At 38.0% G+C, this 19,900-nt stretch overlaps 2 protein-coding genes across 3 annotated transcripts in view; one reads left to right on the forward strand and one right to left on the reverse strand.

Moving 5' to 3' along the window:
* zfyve9a (zinc finger, FYVE domain containing 9a) overlaps nucleotides 1-1,204 on the forward strand; it is a 30,612-nt gene extending 29,408 nt beyond the window's left edge. For both annotated transcript variants that reach the window (XM_055058243.1, XM_055058244.1), the window contains exon 19: nucleotides 1-1,204. This exon is cut by the window's left edge and continues 1,645 nt beyond it. The gene's annotated coding sequence lies outside the window, so the exon portion shown is untranslated.
* A 2,267-nt stretch (nucleotides 1,205-3,471) lies between these two features.
* Nucleotides 3,472-19,784, reverse strand: cc2d1b (coiled-coil and C2 domain containing 1B). The gene is made up of 26 exons (XM_055058248.1): nucleotides 19,686-19,784; nucleotides 19,272-19,402; nucleotides 19,039-19,183; nucleotides 16,561-16,664; nucleotides 15,946-16,065; nucleotides 15,446-15,586; nucleotides 14,815-15,112; nucleotides 14,220-14,341; nucleotides 12,483-12,561; nucleotides 11,176-11,253; nucleotides 10,265-10,392; nucleotides 9,509-9,581; nucleotides 8,426-8,562; nucleotides 8,218-8,347; nucleotides 7,774-7,946; nucleotides 6,967-7,092; nucleotides 6,825-6,883; nucleotides 6,581-6,697; nucleotides 6,424-6,497; nucleotides 6,194-6,252; nucleotides 5,844-5,895; nucleotides 5,475-5,574; nucleotides 5,304-5,394; nucleotides 4,747-4,869; nucleotides 4,606-4,648; nucleotides 3,472-4,006 (listed from the first exon to the last, which is right to left on the reverse strand). The coding sequence occupies exons 2-25, from the start codon at nucleotides 19,332-19,334 to the stop codon at nucleotides 4,640-4,642; spliced, it is 2,601 nt and encodes an 866-aa protein (XP_054914223.1). The 5' UTR covers nucleotides 19,335-19,402; nucleotides 19,686-19,784; the 3' UTR covers nucleotides 3,472-4,006; nucleotides 4,606-4,639.
* Between the last annotated feature and the right edge of the window lie 116 nt (nucleotides 19,785-19,900).

Consider the following 19,900-nt stretch of genomic DNA (forward strand, 5'->3'; position numbering starts at 1 on the left):
TAAAGCTGCTGATGTTTTGGACATAAACAAAGATTTCATCTCTGCACATCAGTTTTCACTGAATTTAAGTCAGAATCTGACTTTGACTGGGCCGTTTTGCCACAATGTTTTTAGGTTCCAGGTTAAAGTCTCACTGCAAAAACAGAATCCGACCAAATCTGGCCCACCATAAGTTACTATGTGGCCCCCCCAAAACTCTGACAAGACATAAGAAAAAATAATTGTGTGCTTAAATATTGTTTTATCAATACAGTTTTTATTGTCAATTTGTTCTAGTTTTTTATGCAAAAATCAAAAAATTTTATGCTCATGCATAATTGTGAAGTTATTGTACATTTTCAGCAAAAAAAGTTTTTAAGTGACAACTTTCACCAGCAGGTGTCAGTATTGTCTGTCTTTACTTTATATCCAGTTCCAGTAATATCTAGAATAAGTGCAAATATTTCTAAATTAGCATTAAAAAAATTTGCTTTCTGATGTCATAAAAAAAAAATCACAAAACTCTGGAAGCAAATAAATAAACTTAATAGAAGTGAGATGACATCATGCAGGATCAGTTGGAGGTTTTCAGCGTGGCTTTTTGGACAGACCCGACGGCTCCTCTGCTTCTTATCGGACGTTTGCTCCGATGTCACTGTGTCAGCCAGATGAAGCGATGCATTCTGGGTAAAAACCTGCCTCTGTGTAGCACAGATGCTGCTGAAGGAATCGTTGGAGGTGGAGGACGGTGCGTTCATGAGGAGAAGCGTTTTTGTTCTGTTTTTTTTTTTTGCACCAAGGTGCTCAGTGCCTGCAGTAGAGCGTCATCAAGGGAAGAAGATTCGTCAGCTTAACTTTAAGCTTTACTCATCGTCACCAAATTCTGCATAGACTTGTATATATTTTTTTAAAGAGCAGCCATTTCTTCTGTGTCCTCTTACAAAACTTCTAAAAGTACTTCACGTTTCTTCAGCTGCATCTCATTTAGTCTTTTCAAATCATGCAAACAACTGTTAAAAATTTATAAATATATACAGTATATATATATAAAGAAATATAAAAACTAATTGCAGAAGCAGTGCACTGGAGTCTAAGCCATTTACGTTGAGCGCCGCGTTCTGGGAGGAAGAAGTTCATTTCAGAAATTCACTGACTGATCCAAGGCTGAATGTATCTCCGCTCCGCGTTCTGCTTCCTTCCCAAAAAAAAAAAAAAATCAAACAAACACCCAAATCAAAACCTCTGCAGCTTCGGAGACGCTTCAGCCGTTCGCAGTGCAGCTACGAAGAGATCGGGTCCGTCCAGCGGCGGCTCGGACCTGCGGATGGACTCTACGAATGTATTCTTCCCGTTTCCCCACCAACAGAGAAAATGATGGAAAGAAAAAGTCTGTACAGTAATCCTTCTGTGTGACTGTCCATCGAATCATGAGATTCCTCTCATCTGTTGAATCAAAACGTTAGACAATCTGTTGAAAATCTGCAGAAGAGCCAACATTTTCCATTAGAAACGGATCATCTCTTACCTTCAGGTGTTTCAGGAGGTTCTGTAATCGTGATGAAAAGGTGAAACAATCTCCACTTCCTGGTCCACTTCCTGTGATCGTCATTCGGTTTCATGCTTCCCCGAAACGGACCGATTATTTTCCCTGAGTCTTCGTTTACAGTGACGTCTTAAGATATGTGCAATATGTCAGAAATCCCCGACGCTAAAGGTGCAATTTGACCAGAAAAGTAGCATTTTGTTTCTGTTGTAAAAAATAAAAAATGTTTCTGTCCAAACCTCTTAAAAACACTGCATGCAAAACGGAGACAAAAATCAGTTTTTTTTCTTTTTTCCTTTTTGCATTTTAACAGTAAATAAATCCTGAAAAATGCCCTTGTTCAGTTGTTTACTGGTCTTTGTTGTTTTTTTTAAATTATCAGTTTGGGAAAGCTACAACTTGTACTTTATTTTTCTTTTACAAATGTCATGAAGTGGTTATTTGAAAAAGAAAAAAAAAAGCAGCATATGTAAAATAAACCTTATAGAAAAAATGAAATTGTCTCTTTTTTATGAAAAACTTTCATGCAGCAGAATTAAATTAACAGTAAAATTATTGGTTTTGATGGTACACTGAATCATAATCAGAATATTAATTCCTAATACAGTTTTAGATGATCTCAGACACACATTACGGTGCAGCTTCACAGAAACATCGACAGATTATTTCATGAACCTGCAGTCGATTAAACACCAGAAAACAAAATGGCAACCAAATATATATTATATTTTCTACACAGAATAAAGAGAAAATCTGAAATGCAGCGACCAAACTGAGGTCACTTGGCTCAGCAGGTTTTATGGCTTCATTTGGAGACTTAAAGGGCCAGTACGCAAATTCAACAGTTTCTCTGCTCTCAGTCTGAGGCTTTTCAGAAAAACTGATTGTTTCTTTTGACACAAACTCCTGTGACCAGAACTAATATTTATTTTACTGCAGCAGCATAAACTCACACTGAGAATTTGAGAAAAAACAATTCCTTTCTTTTTATTATATTTATTCGGAGGGGAAACGTTTTTAATTTTTTAAAAAATTAGAGGTGTCCATCTGTAAAATCATACGGAGGACCACAAATGGCCCACCAACCGTACATTGGACACCAATGTGCCAACAGCTGCATGCAGAGCATCAAAACGTTATTTGAACTATGACCTTTAGAGATTTATTTTTTGCCTGCAGTGTCATCCTGCTCACTGTGGAGAGATGGCGGCTGTGTCACATCTAATTAACTCCCCACAGAAACAAGGTCACAGATTAGAAGTTCTGAGAAATGATCGGCTTTAAAAGTGAATTTATTTCAGAAATTATTCAGTTAAATTTATTTCAAAAGAAGTTGCTAAGGGGACAAATAGGTTTTGGGTTTTAATATTAATGTGTTAAAATAATTTCATCTGCTGAATAAATAAGATTTCTCTCAAATGTTCAGTGACAGTTTATGCTTCTGCAAAAAATGATAATTTTATTATTTTTTAAGACATCTAAAAGTTTTACACATAAGACTTGGTGACAAGGATTTGTTCAAATTTTAACTTTTCAGATTTAATTAAATTCGTTCTGTTTTACAGTAACTGGCCCTTTAAAAAATAACCAGAAAGAGCTCAACTGTCAACAATGGCTTTAAAATAATTCAAAATTATTATTATTATTTTGCTTAATTGACATCATCCAACAGTTTTCAGTTGAAAATAAAGTTTCCAGCCACAGAGGGAATCATTTCTCCTTTTAAATTGTGATGTAAAGCAGGAAACTAATCATTTAGCGATGTTAAATAAAGACAACCACTTTAGTTACTCAGTGACCTCTGACCCCTCCCTTATCTTTATAGAATAAGGTTTCCTGTGGTTTTGTGCTCCTCTCTGTAAACAAAACACGTGTAAATCGTCCAGTCTGAGCAGGAAGTGCTGAGAGCGAGTCGTCTCTAAAATAAAGTCGCACCTCCAGTTGCTTCGTAACTTCTTGGCTTAATGATTTCAAACAGTGAAAATTAAAGGTGCGAACACGTCGGCCATGTTGCATAAATGTCAGTACAAACGTCGGCGGCAGATTTGGCAACTAAAGGTGATTTCAAATGTGCAGGATTTTACAGCAACTCTGATTACTTTGGTATTAGTGCATAGTGAAGTTCTCGGTCCCAGACTCGTATAAACATGAGGAATATGTACGCATTATTGGCTGCAGGGTATGAAATGAATTCCAGTTAGCCGGCAGGATGAGAGCAGCTCCTCGGCGTCAGCAGGAGACGTGCAGCTGATTCGTGAAAACCGGCCGAGCCCGAGTCTGAGCCGCCGCTTCGCTTCACGCCTCCACGACACCAAACGTCTCCTGTGCAAACAGACGCCGCCGCCTGGCGCTAATGTGCAGGAGTTTAAAGACGTCCGAGGTCAGTGAAGGTCGCAGTCCCGTGTGAACCGGTGACCGTCCTCAACAGAGACCCCGAACCTCATCTTTGTCATCCCGAGCGTTTCTGATTGAGGCTGTTTTCACCTGCAGAGCGAAGAGATTATCGGTCAAATATTCTGAAACAAATCTCTGGATTAATGATGATTAACAGTTTCACCAGCAACAATCAAGACTTTTAAAAACTTTTAAAGAAAATTGAACACTTTTTAAGACAATTTAAGACTTCAGGACAATTCAAGGCAATCTAAAACTATTTAAGACAATTTTGAACTTTTTAAGATAATTTCAAACATTTAGGACAATTTCAAACTTCAAGATATCAAGATAATTTATGCATTTCTGACAATTAATGACTTTTTAAGAAATTTAATATTTTTGAAGTCAATTTAAAGATTGAGAAAATTATATGTTTTTTAAGACAAACATTAAAAAAATTTAGAAAATATTCTTATATTTTGGTGTCTTCTACACTGTAAAAATCAAGTATTTTTTCCTAGTTTTTAGTGCACATTTATTAGTGCCCACCATAAAAACAAATACAGCTGATATTCCTGCCACTGATGAGTGAGTGTAAGATTGAGAAAGTGGAAATAAATAAATAGTTTTATGTTTTTTTAACCACATAATAGATATATATAAATAAATGTATTTATTCATTATTACACAAATATAAAAAAACGTACCTTCAAGTGAAACTCCTTTGAATTGGATAAAAATCTAAAGACCCTAAAAAAAGGAGAAAGGTAGAAAATATTTCAACAAACACCTGAAAGATTCCATAAAAATAAAAACAGCTGAAAGACATTTTGCGACAGTTTGTTGACCTTTGAGGAGTCGATGACCAGCCAGCGCTCGGTACTCGTCTGGACATCCTGGCCGCTCAGAGGCTCCCGCAGACGAACTTTGACCTCGATTCGACCTCCCGTGTGTTTACGGCCGTCCATCACCTGCCAGGACAAAAACAAATAAGAAAACGATGAGTATCAATTATTCATCATTATTTATTACTAATAAGTGACCAAGTTAAGTTTATTCAAGTAAATTTATTACAAACTTAATTTGGTTATATGTGATGAATTAAATTTTTTTTTAAGTTGGAGCTACATTCTCTTTTTTCAGTGTGTGGAGCTCAGATTTAACAAACATGGTGTTTACATTAAATTATTTAAAAATATAAACCCTACAGTTTCACTGTTAGATCAGAAACTGTGACAGCAGTTCAGTATTTTTTTAGAAAAATACTGAATGTCTTTAGCAACATTTTTCAGATCAACTTTCTTTTTGGTAAACTGACAACATCACAAAAAAGAAAACAAAATAAAATGCTATTTTACAAGGCAATAATTTACTGGCTTTAGTGATAATTTACAGAGTTTCTTACCTCTACAATTTCCCTGATTTCGCTCTGCGACTCCAGTTTGTCCAGCTTTATCAGCGCCGACCCGACGGGCTTGTCGCTCCGCAGGAAACCCCTGAGGCGAAAGAAAGGAACGTCTCTCTGTCTGTCGGTAAATATGAATAATCTTTGAATGAGAATGAGACAGAGCTTCACCCTTTGTGCAGCAGCTCCAGTTTGAGGCCTTTTGACGCCACGACTCTCCTGAAGCCGCGGTGGTTCCGGTTGATCGACAGCGTGAAGCTCTGGTTGTATTCTGGTTGTACAAAAACAGAAACACAACATGAGCAGCCAAATCTGGGTCACAAAAACCACAATCACTTCACCAAACAACAGGAAAGAAAAAGCAACAACACTGTTTAATAAATAAATTGCGTTTAGAAATGGCTTCAGGAAAAGTTCAGTGTTGGATTAATTTATTTCAATTCTTGTTTTAAGGTTTGGAGAAATTATATTTATTTCACTTAACATTCCAAAATACTCATAAAAGCATGAAAGCGTCTCGACATCAGATTCCTGATTTACCTGGTGAGTTAGTGTTTTTGATGACGTTTGTTTTGTGTCTCTGCGGCTGCTCCTGCAGGAGAGGAAGCAGAAAACTCATTTTACTGAATCAGAAATCAGATTTTATCATAAATGTCCTGAGCAGAGGAGGAATAGGGCCACTGAAAAACAATTATCACGGTTTCTTTTTTTTTTTCTTTACTTCAATCCTCTGGGAAAAAAAAAGTCAAAATTCTGAAAAAAAAAAATTTAATTAAGAGGAAATTAAAAAAAAAAATTCTGACAAAAAAAGTTTTGTTTTTTTTAGTACCCCTAATCCTCTTCCTATTCATATGTTGAAAATAATCCAATATTAATTTAAACTAACTTACTGCGCTGGGGTAAGGGAAATCAAACTTCACATAAGCATCCAGATCATTTGGTTGAATTCCTGTGCAAGATAAAACAACCATAAAGAATGTTATAGTTTTTCCTTCAAAACACAAGATTTAGTAATAAATGCAAAGATAAAAAAGTCACACTGAATCCAACTTTTCAGGAAAGGTTCAGCTAAACACTTTGGTTTCTCCGATTCTGTCTCTGGTAGAGGAAATGTTTTTACCGCTGGGAGCAGGAAGGTTCATTCCTTTCACGATGATAACCACCATGTCTGTGCTGCTCAGCTCTGGAAATATTCTAGAAAAAGAGAGGAACTGTAAACACGCTGGGGGGAAATAAGGATCAACACTTGGTCAGGACTAGATAAGCAACGCTCCCACCTCACAGTGCGGAAGGATTTCTCCTGGAAGTGATGCGGAGGGGGAGGAAGGCCTCTGGACTGAGCCAGCTTCAGGACGTCCAGGCTCTTCTTGCAGCTTTCTGCCATTTTCTCAAACCTCAAACACATAAACACGTCACATCAGTGGAATCCTCCAGGAAATCAGATCATTTAATCACAATCCTGAGCTCCAAAAACAAACCAGTGCATGGAAACAACTTCAGGAAACAAGAGAGGAGGCTCACTTTGTAGTTTCAGAGACGTTGCCCAGGTGAGTGAACTGCTTGGAGTACGTCAGACATTTCTGGAAGGATAAATGGAAATCGCAGCGGTTGGAGAAAGAAAAATGAAGAAACCAAAGCTGGAGTTTGATTCTCAGAGTTTCACCTCATGCTGCTCCTTCAGGATGGTGGACAGTTGTGTGTAAACCGGGCCAGTTTTCTCTGAAACGTGGACATCGCTGTGGTGAACCAGGATGAAGTCGTCCTCCTCATCACCAGGGGGCGACGGCAGCTTCAACAGAACAACAAACATCTGTTACAATTTGCTGTTGGGGGGGGGAAACACATCGCTGAGGATTCATTCACACCAGCCCTGTTTGGTTCGCGTTAATCAGTTCATTGGTCTGGAAGGTCCGGTTCATTTGGGGACGAGTGGAAGCTGATCGGACTCTGATACGAACTAAAAAGACTCTGGTCTGCCTAAAATCCTCGGCCTCGGTTCGGTTGAAGTGAACTCTGACTCTGTTTGAATGCAAACAAACCGGAGGCCAATCCAAAAACAGGAAGTGGACTGCAGCGCAGGGCATTATGAGTCTGCTCTGTGGGTTAGCGGCGGTCTGATGTCGATTGCCATGAAGCCGACCTGGAGGTCGAGGAAAAGCAGAATTTAACCTGCTGGCGATGTCCAAACTAATTCCTCAACCGCTAAAATTCGATACCAGTATATTTTTGTTTTCATTGTAGGAAGAAAAAAGTTGAACTCAAGTCTTCTTCAACGGTTTTCACGTCAATTCCTTCAGTAGTCATTGTTGCAGCAGAGCCCCCACCGGCCAGGAGGGGAACAGCGTTTAAATGAGTTTGGATCGTTTGTCTCAGTGTGAATGCGAACCCCACCAGCTGAAAATAGAACATGTTATATTTGTTATGTAAAAATGTCTGAGATGTTTCACAGAACGCCTGTTTTCCTGCTCACCGTGCTGATGTCGACCGTTTTGCCGCTGCGCGCCGCTTCGATCATGGGGTCCAAGCCTTTCGCGGTGCGGAGGAAAACCTTTGCTTGCTCCATGTCGTTCTTCTGTTTGGCCTGCAGAGCCGCCTTCATGAACTGTTTCTTCCTGCTGTCCAAAAGCGCCAGCAGCTGAGTGGCTGGAGAGGACACCAGGAAATCAACTAAATCAGGAATAACACGCAGGAGGCACACACTTCTCCTACAAAACAATTCAAACACTTTTCAAGATCAAACTTTTCCAGAAACACACTTTGGAAATAAAAGCAAATAAAATTAACTAAAAAAAGACCAGGTGTCCAAACTTTTTGTCAAATATTCTTGATGTCATTATACACTCATAAGCTCGGGAACTTTTTGTTTGGACGTTAATGCAGCGAGTCAGGAAACGAATCTGATTCAGAGACAAACCTGCCGGCGAGAGGTTTTCCTCTGGAGACTTTCTGTCAGGCGAAGCCGACGGCGACCTCTTCCTCTCTGGACCGGCTGACGGGACGTCCGACGTCGCCTCCTTCGGCTTTTCTAAAACGCCGGCCTTTAACTGAGAGAGATTCAGTAAGGCATGAGAAAAAAATACTACTGTAAAAAATACAACAACAAAAAACCCCAGAAAGCTCACCTCTTCCTCCTTTTCATCATCATCCTCATCTGCCGCATCAGCAACATTAGTGGAGGCGAGTTTGCTGGCCGCCTCCAGGGCGGCGGCAAACCCCTGTTCATCGCCTGCCACCTTCTGGCCCGGGATCGGAGGAAAGCCTGAAACATCGAGGCGACATTCAGCTTTTTATGATCAGGCTGCAAATTTCTGCTTCCTGTTTCAAAAGGCAGCAATTTACAGGTCAAAATGTCACATCTTCCGCATTGGGTGAAGGACAAAAGATTTAAAATCTTTTGAGAGCAAAACTTTTATTGCTATGCCACAAAATCCACGACTTGTGACTTTTAAAGCTCAACAACAAACAAATCTTTTTCACAGAAGCAAACAAAGGCAAGAAAAAACAAGAAAAGGTCCCAGAAATCTCCAGTCCAAAGGTCACTAAACCTTTTCACTGTCATTCTGTCTCTGTGTCAAGAACAGTCATAAAATAATCCGTTTTTAAAATAATCAGTGCAGAAATAGAATCTAACAAAATATTTTGTCTAGTTTCTGGTGCAAATATCTTAGTACATTTGAAATAAGACAAAACTAACTTAGAAGTAACTTTTCAACACAAAACAAGAGTTTGTTTTAAGTCAATAATTCATTAAAATTGATTTTTAAAAGTAGAAGTTTCACTGGCAGATTGTTTTGTAATAATCTGTCAGTGGAACTTGTACTTTTGCTCGTTTGTTGCTGAAACAATAGCTTTGTCTTACTTGATTAGATTTTAAAATGACAGATTGTTTGATCACCACCTTCAAAATAAACATGAAAGCGACTCAGCTAAAGAGACTCCTGCTCGAACCTTACCATCTAATAGTGAACTTTATAGATATATGATGCCTAGACGCTGGCACAAATCCAACAGCAGTGACACACTCCTCCAGTTTACCAGCTCATACTTTGGGACCAGGACCGGTTCTGCTTGATAAATGGACCACGGATTAATTTATTGCTGCCAGACTGTTGAACCATAAAGGCTTTCCTCCTTTTTGTTGCTCAGCCTCTCTAAGCGGAACATAAACCCATAAAATGAGATAAAATCAGCGACATGGTACCAACCAGGTGGAACTGGAAGCTCGTTGAAGTCGACTGGTTTCCCGGCTTTGTGGGCCCGGATGGCGCTCTGATATTGCTGCAGGACAGAGATTAAAACGGTTTTAGTTACAATAAGTTGCAATTTTCTACCGAACTTCCTGCAATCACACAAGCTTTGTTTCAATAATTTCTTGATTCTGATGGTAAATTAGCAAAATTAAACTCAACTTTCCACATAATTTACGAGTTAAATTAGGGAGGAAATTACTCTGTGTCTTATTCAGCCCACTTTGGTTATACAACAAAATCTGTGATGATTATGTGGAAAAAAAAGCTAAAAAATAAATTGTAAATGGTAACACAAAATCACTTGACTTGAAATAAGCCAAAATATACTTTTTCAGGAAGATACATGAGCTTGTTTTAAGTAAATAATCCCTTAATAACAATGAGAAAGCACTATTTATGGCAGATTATTTTACTCAAGACAAGACATTATTCCATGTTGAAAGTGAACTAGTATTTTTTCATCAACATTAAGAAAGTATCGTCTTAAAACAAGCTTCTGTATAGTGCTGAAAAGTTAATTATAAGGTAGTTTTGATTTATTTCAAGATAATTATTTGCATTAGAAAGTAGACCAAACCACAGAATTAAACATTTTGTGTTTTTGCAGTGTTTTCAAGGCACTGATAAAGAAGTGAAAAATAATCCATCTGCCATGTGAAAGCATTGGAAACCTGCAGTCTCGATGCGGCACTGACGTTAGTTCCCTCGTACCTTAGCAATGCGGTCGTGCATCCGGGCCTTACGGTCGTCTCCGCTGGCTTTGGCCTGATTCGATGCCTCCACATATTTCACTCGTCTTTGCTCCAGAGCCTCCAGAACATCTTTGGGAGCCGATGGGCCTGAAACAGTTTTATGTCTTCAATTTCTACCTCATGACAAAAAGATTGAAGACTCTTGGTGGTACATAGTGACTCAAGGTTCCTGTGTGTTTTTATGCTTAAGGTCTGTTTTCCAAAGCCAAACATAAAGAGTCTTTTATCGCTCACTCCTTAAAGATAAGTTCCAGCAAGTACAGCTGTAGGTCAAAAATGTCTGTGAGGAATATGATCGGATGGATGGATATACAGAAGAAAGACGCCTGGATAGATAGATAAACACGTTTGTATTGATTATAGTTGAATAAATCAATGGATAATTTGCTTGGATAGATGGACAGGCGTACAAATAAATGGACGGACTGATGAGTGGAAGGAGAAACTTTTTGACAAAAAGATGTGAAATAAAGATGTGAGGATATAATATATTTGCATAGAAAATCAAATTCTAACCTTTCCCATACAGTTTAGAAACTGACTGTATGTCAGCCCTCTAAATCAGTGAATTCAGGTGTTACCGTCACTTTCATTCCCACCGTTAATTAAAATCCACCATCTAGACATGCAGACTGCCTCTCCAAGCATTTGTGAAAGAAATATTTTTGAGGTTAAAGTAACTTTTACAACAGCTTTTGATTCCCTCCCAGATTCACTGGAGCCTTATTGAGGTTTCGTCCTTCTTTAAAGTCACTTTTCACGAGATAAAAAAACATCTCAAAGAGAAATTGACTGGAAAGAGAACGATAGGAACATGGTAACAACACGACAAAAACCAAACTGGAAATTAAATATTTAATTGATAACTACCAGATGCTGCAGTAGCAGTTTGGGAGGCCTGCACGTTTTGCTCAGATGAAGGTTTGCTCCCAGCAGCAGAGATTCCTCCTGAAACACAAGAGGAGAATATTTAATCCCAGCCACAAAAACACAGATTACACATTTCTGATTTGGTGTAATTTCCCTCACCAAAATTGTTTAGTTGTGTACTTTCAACATTATTTCACAACACTTCACAATACAAACCGTTTATATCCAGTTAGTTATAATCCCCATAAAGCCAGTTTTGATATAATAAACCTTGTGAAAAGTTGCCTTAATAAGGAAATCAGGGCTGAATTCTTAAACTCTTTCAGAGAGACAAATAACGTTCTTGTTTCTCAATTATAGGCCTGTTTTAAGTCTTGGACCTCGTTGCAGCGTCGTCACACCTCCATCTCCCTGACGGAGGGCAGAAAGCTGCTAGCTGTGCATAACTAGTATTGGTTTTAGCAGTTAAATTATCAATACAACATGCTAACTCTTAAATGTACATTTGCTACCAACTGTCAACACAACAAGCAGAGAACGAGGTCAGAAAAAAGTTTTGATTAAGAAAAAAAATAGCGAGGGAAAGGAAAGTAGTTCAGTGAGCTTGACTTTGACAACTAACAGTAGATGTGACGTGGAGTTCGATGTGTTTGGTTCAGTAAAAATAAAAATGTTAAAAATGGCAAAACTAACACCAACACCTAAACACCAACTCTGACAGATCATCAGTAGATCAGGAGTTTAAGCAGCGGCAGCTATTCTACCACAGTAATCACTTTTGACTCGTCTGCAAAGACTTTTCTGTGTTATTTTTCCCCATGCTGTGGGACACTACAATAAATTAATAATACCTACATCTCCTGGTTTCACTTAGTTAACAAAGTTGTTTATTGTAGCAGCGCAGCTCTGCAGAGCATGTGAAAGAATCATCTTTGTGCTTTCCAACGCTGTGCAAAATTCCCAGATGTAAACAATAACATGCAAGGGATTCCTTTACTTTTTTGGTAAATTATTGGTTTGCAAACTAATATTTTGTTTTCTTTTCTTTTTTGTAATGTTAATGTACAAAAATAAAGTGAATCTAAACATGAATTTAGTCTGCTAAGGTTGTTATTGAAGGATAACTGGGGCAAGACACCATTTGAATTAAATTTATCACATTTACATATGCATCACATTTCTCCAATATAACCATCACATTATAAACTGATAGCCTTTATTATTTTTCCTCCATGACAGCAATATGCTTCCATAGCATTCGGATCTTCTTCCCTAATAAAACCTGACTAATTTCCAGCATTCCTGACCTTTTCCAGGCGGTGCAGGAAGGCCACTGAGGTCGACTGCTTGTCCTTTCTCCAACGCCTCGATCACTGCATCGAAGTTCTGCACACAAAAAACAAATAATGATGCTCTTGTATCAGGTCTGGCATTGTTGGCATATTCCATTTCACATTCCTCTGAGGGAAATCTGGCAGTGGGAATGTGCAGCAACTCGCTCCGACAAGCCGGACAAAGTGCAAACAACTTAAACATCCGACTTAGGAAGCAGTTTTCTTAAGTAGCTAAACTTTACAGTGTTTCTCCTCACATTATATTATTTTTGACTTATTGATTGTAACATAAGGTTACTCTTCCGACAGAACAGATCTATACATTGTATTCCAATAAAACGAATTACAGTTTATATATTTTATTAATGTGATCTAAATCTACATTTCTGTCTATTTTGCTTTGCTTTTTGTTTTGGTGTCTGAATCTGTTGCACCAGGTAATCACACACACACAAGGCAGGAACTGGTTCCGGCTTCAGGGTTTAGAACAAGTTATGGTTTCATACCACTACAATTCATGCAACACAGCAGTTTAAATTAAACCCTAAATAAGATGCCAGAGTGTTGGCTATATGGCAAGCTATTCCACATTTAATATGCTTTTCTTTTCCTTTTCAAATCAATAAATCTTTTCTTCTGATTTATAGAGTGACATACTTAAGATTTTAAAAAATGACATTCTTCCTATCAGCAGTAAACATTTCGAGAAATTGATGTTCTAGTTGTGATTCTAGACCTCTAACAGTGAATTTCTAACTCAAATCATAATTATTAATATCCTTAGTTTGAACATTTAATACTAAGAACAGAAAACATTTTTGTGTTTAATAATGGGAATTGGAGATATGTGTGCTTTCAAATGAAATGTTAAAACGTTTTACTTGCTGAACCAGTCCAGTGAGTTTTGAGTAGTGATCAAATGCAAAATGAAAGCAGCTTCTTGATCTTCCAGAGTCCATCCAAACTGAGAGCAACGTTGCTCAGCAGACTCAAGGAGCAGCCAACAGCAGGCTGAGGCTTTTGCACAACAACATAACATATAATATACTTAAATCACTGCTTGGGTTTGAAGATCCTGCATGATGTAAAGGCTGTGAGCATAAACACAGTTTTTGGTAACGTGTGAAAAGCAGGACAGCAAGTACAGATAAAATGCTGAGCAGCAACCACAATAAAATGGAAACTTCTGGTGGATTCAGGAGATTTAAATTCTGAATTCTGGTTTAATTTCCCACCACAATGTTGATCTTTTTAATAAACGCCCAACTGTAACAGCAGACATGATCAAAATTAAATTTTATGTTTGATTGCCCTAAATATCTTTACTTAACTTTAAAAAAAACATTTATAAATCATTGTCATGACTATAAAAATACAATAAATAAATCTCCAAGTCCTTCATAAACCATAATAATCAATATATTATGTGATTTTAGCAGGAGGAATGTTTAATAGTTAATGTTTAAGGGGAAACACTGAAGGAGAAAATAAGGACAAAAAATTCGTCAATTGTTACAAAATCATTTTCTGCTATAAATAAGAGATAAAATCTTCAGATGCAACACAGGAGTTATAAAATATATATTTTTAAAAACCGTATTTGCAGTTTTTCTTGAGATTTGTCCACCAAAAGTTAACAGTTTAAAAAAAAACTTCACTTGTTTTACACAGAAGACATTTCAAAATGTTTGTCAGGGTGATTGAACTCACCTTGCTGGTCCTGAAGTAAAGCTTCGCCTGCTCCATGTCTCCTTCCTTCTTCGCTCTCAGAGCTGCCAGCTTGTATTCTCTCTGCCTCTCCAAAAGCATCGCCTTCGTCGCCTCGTTCACGGCTGCAACGGCGCAAGAAACAATTACCAGAGAGAAAGGCCTCATTCAGAAAACAAGTCAGCTATTCCACTCAGACCAATGAAAGGCACGAGTCTCTGACACAAAATTCATAGCTTAAGTAGAATAAACTTAGAAATAAACAATTCTATTAATAGAGTTTCTGCATTGAACGACATAGGCCTGTCATGATAACAAATTATGATGGGTGAGAAATCATCCCAGAAATTATTGCAATAAACTATAATATTGTTATTTCGGGATCATTTTCAACTAATATGATGCAACGACACATTCTCAAAAATGAACTTTAAATTCTAATGAACATTTAAATATATAAACAAACCAACAGAAACACAAGATGATAAAGAGAAATGGCAGTAGGATTGGTCAACTAGATTAAAATAATTTTTGGCTCTTCTTTATTAAAACTTAACTTCTTTTTATATTAAAATATGCGATTGACTGTAAAACTTACAATCTGTCGGTCGGGGCTTTGACAGCGTAGCAGGAGTCTCCTCAGGCGATGGAAGGTCGTTCAGCGTCAGAACGCTAGTAGAAGAAGTCTGCTCTTCTTCGCTGCTGGGTGTCACGGCAGTCGGCGGCGTGGTCGTCTCCGGCTTCCCTTCAGGACGCAAGGGGACAGGGGGAGCGGGTCTGGAAGGGACAGCGGGTCGAGACGCGGCGGTTGGAGCTCCGGTAGCTACAGGTGGCGGGATCTCCGATTCGCTTACAGGCTTTCCTTTTTTCACAGCAGCTATCATCGACTCCAGAGTCTGTCAAGAGGAAAGCAGCATTATTACAGAATAAAAACATTTTTCTAATCACTTCATAAACTTCTTCTATTCTTGCCGATCTCTGTTTTGAACACAAAATAAAAAGGAGGCTCTTTACTGTTAAAGTAAATATGTATTAATTCAGTTCAGGCGTTATCAACTTCTAGAGCAAACAAAGAATATTTTAATTTTAAATCTCACTTCTTTCCAAAAAACAGGAAAAAGTTATATATATATCTTTCACAACAATACATGTCTATTTCAATTTAAGATATTTCCTCTGTAAGTGACCCTTTAAATAAGTTGTATCTTCATGGTGCTTTTTTAACCAACCTTCAGACCCCGATCATATCTTCTGGCTTTAGATGTCTCTCCTGCAGACTTTGCATTCTTTATCGCCGTCTTGTACATCTCTGCTCGCTCTTCCAGTGTATGCTGGAGGCTACCGGGCGCTGCTTTGGAGACCTTTACTTCCTGGTTTCGCCACATGCAAAAAATAAACAAGCAGGTAACGTAAATAAGAGAAGAGCTTGAATTGAATAAATTAGCCAGTATGCAAACTGTGAGCTGCAAACCTCTGCTGCTGTCACAATCCAAGAACATGCACACCAAAATAATGATTGCTTAGAATTTGACTAACACAAATCATTTGACATATTAAAGTCATGCAAGGAAATTAAAACTGCTGTCCAACCCAAACTATTACCGGCTGGATTGTTTCCAAAATAAGTCATCACACTTGCGTTACAAAAAATTGGGACAGAAATTCCTTCCTTCTAGTTTCAACAAGTAAAAACAGAAAAGGTCTATTTGACGTGTTGTTTGTTTCGTGCCTGTGCAGTTGGAGGCTCGACTGTTTCGACTTGAGAAGACTCAGCAGAAACGGAGGATGTGGAGGAAGGAGTTGATGCATCCCCGACTTCCTCGTCACCCACCACTTCCTGGAGCTCGGCCTGATGGAGAAAGAAAGCACCCACTGATCAACAACCAACTTACAGAGGAATGGAAAGTTTTCCACCTGCGCAGTGACATGTAAGATAATTTTATATCTTAGATGATCTCAAAAGATAATTTAACACTGCTAAATTAATATATACTATGACTAACCTATAGAAAGTTCTCCTCCTCTTCTACAGGCTGAACTACTTGTAGCTTTTAGTTGAAAAGAAAATAACCTTTATGGTTCAATGGAATATTAGGGCCACAGTAAGAAGATAAACAAAATAAAATTACGAGAATAAAGTTATTATATTTCAACTTCATTCTCGTACAACTATTCTCGCAATGCAACTTTATTCTGGTAATGCTGTTACTTTATTCTCAAAGTATTTTGACTTTACTGTTTATTTTTCTGGCCCTAATATGCAGAGAGCTCTGGAAAAAATGAAGAGACCATTGCAAAATGATCAGTTTCTCTGACATGAGTGTGTAATATGTTCAGCACCAACCAATAGATCTTCATCATCTTCAATATCGTCATCGTCATCATCCTCATCCACATCTCGCATGCACTCGTCAGCCAATTTCGCGATGTCTTCCATGGGAAGAGGGCCTACAACACACAAACATGCAGTCAGGTTTTCACACATTAAACAGCAGGAATCATAATTTATGTTGTTATAATTTCAGAAAACTTCTTTGTAAATGTGTCCTAACCAAAACTCCTCATAGTTGTAGCTTCACCACTTGAATGGTTAAGCAAAACATGTGCAGAATGTGCTAATCTTTAATCAAATTAATCTCCAGAACAGTAGATTACTAGACAAATCGTTAGTTGCAGAATCTCAGTCAGACTCAAGGCAATCTTTAAACAGTTCAACAATAAAAACACTGAATGAATCTGTGATTAATTTGAGATTTCCTTCGACAAAAACAGTTCAGAAAAGCCATCATATTTGATCAATTCAGGTCCAATTTAAAAGGGACCCAGAATGCCTCAGGAGGTTTTTAATGGGTTGGGGACGCATTGGTAAAAGAAAAGGGATTATTATCATTATAAAACCTGGGAAGATCAAAGTACAGACTACTAACCAAATATTCCACCTGTTTGAAGGTCATGAAACTAAAAGTGATATCACTGCATTGTTTTCCAGTGACCTAATACACTGCATGCTTTTAGGAAGCAAATCCTGTTTGTTTACTAAGTTGAGTTTAAAGCTTTAGTTTAAACATGGCCGGCGATAAATACAAACAAACGGAAGGTAAATTCCTCCAAATCGCCTTTAGTGATCGCTAGTTTAGCAGCTGGATCGCAAATTGATTTGGAGAAACACCAAGGAACTAAAAACTGAACAAATGTGATGCCGATTAGGCCATGAAACAACAAATAAGTTATTAAAATTCATCATGGCTGCAGGGTCATTTAGTTGGAAGTGGAAATTGTATGAAGAGGGAAATGCAAAGAACCGGTACAACAGATCAGGAGTGGGAGAGAAGTGGCAAATAATTCAGAGTGGCAGCTATTAAACAGAGGAGAAGAAGAAGAAGAAGAATGGATATGGATGGTCATGCTTGTTTACTATTATGTCTGTAAGGCGACAAAGTTGAACCCATTAAAGGTTTTGCATCATAAACAATCTGAATACATATTTTGTCTGAACTATTACAAATATAAAATAACAAAAATATAGGATTTGTTGGAAAAACATTAATTTCACCTGACATCATTACTCCAATACTCAATATTAATTTCTCACTCAGACTTTTCTAATAGTAAGCTGTCCTAAAACTTTGTTAGCTAAAGTCACTTCTTGTAGTCGTGATTGCACAAGATCAATACATGCGCAAACAAATCAGTCGGTAACAATAATAAGATAGTCAACAAGCTGTCAGAAATTCACAGCTCAAATGTTTCTTCAATCAGACATTCAAAAGCTTAATGAAGTCGGAAGTGTTGACTGAAGGTAGAGTCAATTTTGGTATCAGTCAGATGTTAAAAATTAGGTGCGAGGAAGCCTGAAGATGAAAGAAACTACTGGAAAGGAAACTGTGTTTCCTCAACATGTCTGCGGCTCACTGCAGCTGCAGACGCATTAGGTAGTAAGACATCAGGAAGAAATGAACATGTTACAGCAAAGCAGTTGCTCAGTTCTCAGTGTCGATCTGTTTTGGATTCAGAAATGTCAAGCTTGTGCAAATCAGTAAAGGTAAGAAAGGCATTACATTCTCTGCAATGTGCACTGACTTCAATAATCACCAATATAAGACGCGGCAGACGGCTTAGAAATGTGATATTCATGCCATTTTAAAACAGTAAAATCGTGCATTACAGTGACTGTTCACGCATGCACACAGTGTGAAGTCGCCTCTATTCTTAACATAGTCACCTTTTATTTGATAGTTTCTTCAGTGGGATCAGAATCACCTCAAGCGAATAAAAAAAATACTAAAACCTAATATCCGATTGATGGAATAGCTAAAAAAAAGTTTTTCTTGCATCAGAATCAGTCAGGACAAATGTTAATGTCAGGTCTGATCAGTGCCTGAATAAACTTATCACAACTAGACCTGTCACAATAAGCAACTAATCACTTAATCACATGATAAATTAAAACAAGCTCAGTCATTTTTCTCTTGCTACCAAAAACTGAATGATAAACGTCTTCAGTTCTGGTGTTTTGGTCTCCACTATCCCTTTTATTGAAGGATGATTTTGTTTACAAAGACTTTATAATTAATTTTATTTGTTATTTTGTATATTTAAAATGGCTTCCAGTTGCAGTGTTAAATGATCATTAGAATTTAAAAGTTAATTGTTCTTTGAGAATGTGTTCTTGCATTATATTAGTTGAAAATATTGTCATTTATTGCAATAACTTCTGGGACAATTTATCATCCAGCTAAATTTGTAATCGTGACATGCCTAGAAAAAGGTGCAAAAATATACAGAAGTTTACAAAACTCCAATTATGAAGATCTGGACACACTTTTCCCCTTTGGCTTGGCTTTTCCTCTGGCAGCTGCTTTATTTCCAGTAATAGCAGCGAGTTCAGCCTCCAGATCCGGGTCGTCCAGGTTTTCCTCCGCACCCATCATCATCTCCTCTGGGTTCAAGTCCACAAATAACCCCATCTAAAAACAGAAACCCCACACATTTCAGGTTTAACATCTAAACCATCTTCTCTTGACGTAATTTCAGCTTTAAAGCTGTTGTTGTTACCTGTTTGGCCGCAGCAGCGCCCTGTCCTTTGGGCATCGGTGCCTTCTTCTTTTTGCCAAACATGTTGCCTTTTTTAGGCTTTTTGTTGTTTAACAAACCCTTCAGCGACAACCGTCCGGTCCGAACCAGCCCTACAAATGAAAACGCATTAATAAAACAAAATAAAACCCTGTTTCCTGCTGTCTTTATTCCGGTTGCAGTAGTTGAAATCATGTGAGCGGTTGTCAGGTGGCTCCCAACCGTCGCTGTGTGACAACGATCTGCCAACTGACCAGAGCTAAAGCTGTTAGCCAAACATGCTACTTTTTACCAACTCTAAAAGTTCATTTAAAACCCAGATTCCACTTGTAGCCTTCACCGCCAGTGATTAACTTAAATATTGCAACATAAACTCAGCGTAGAGTGTCTGTTTACCTGTCCATTCAGCAGTTCATGAGGTAGTTATCACACGAACAGCTTCACTTCTGCGGTTTGACATCGCTTGTTTGAATGCGCATGCGCAATGCGAGAGGGCGTCTGAAAGCTGCTAAAGGTGAAAGTCCAGCCCTGAGTCAAGTCTGACAGGCAAACAACGCTGAACGCATCTATACATGAATTAAACATTTTACATAGATTTACGTCAGTTAGAT

Source organism: Poeciliopsis prolifica, unplaced genomic scaffold (assembly GCF_027474105.1).
Source record: "Poeciliopsis prolifica strain line A6 unplaced genomic scaffold, Auburn_PproV2 SCAFFOLD050, whole genome shotgun sequence".
Classification (NCBI taxonomy): domain Eukaryota; kingdom Metazoa; phylum Chordata; class Actinopteri; order Cyprinodontiformes; family Poeciliidae; genus Poeciliopsis; species Poeciliopsis prolifica.

Excerpts from the sequence above, each read along its gene's own strand:
- cc2d1b (XM_055058248.1), bottom strand. The coding sequence starts at position 19,334 with ATGTTTGGCAAAAAGAAGAAGGCACCGATGCCCAAAGGACAGGGCGCT. Across the intron at positions 14,342-14,814 it reads AAAGCCCCGACCGACAGATT|CCGTGAACGAGGCGACGAAG; the intron begins GTAAGTTTTACA and ends GCGCCGTTGCAG. Across the intron at positions 12,562-14,219 it reads TTTACTTCAGGACCAGCAAG|AACTTCGATGCAGTGATCGA; the intron begins GTGAGTTCAATC and ends TTTTGTGTGCAG.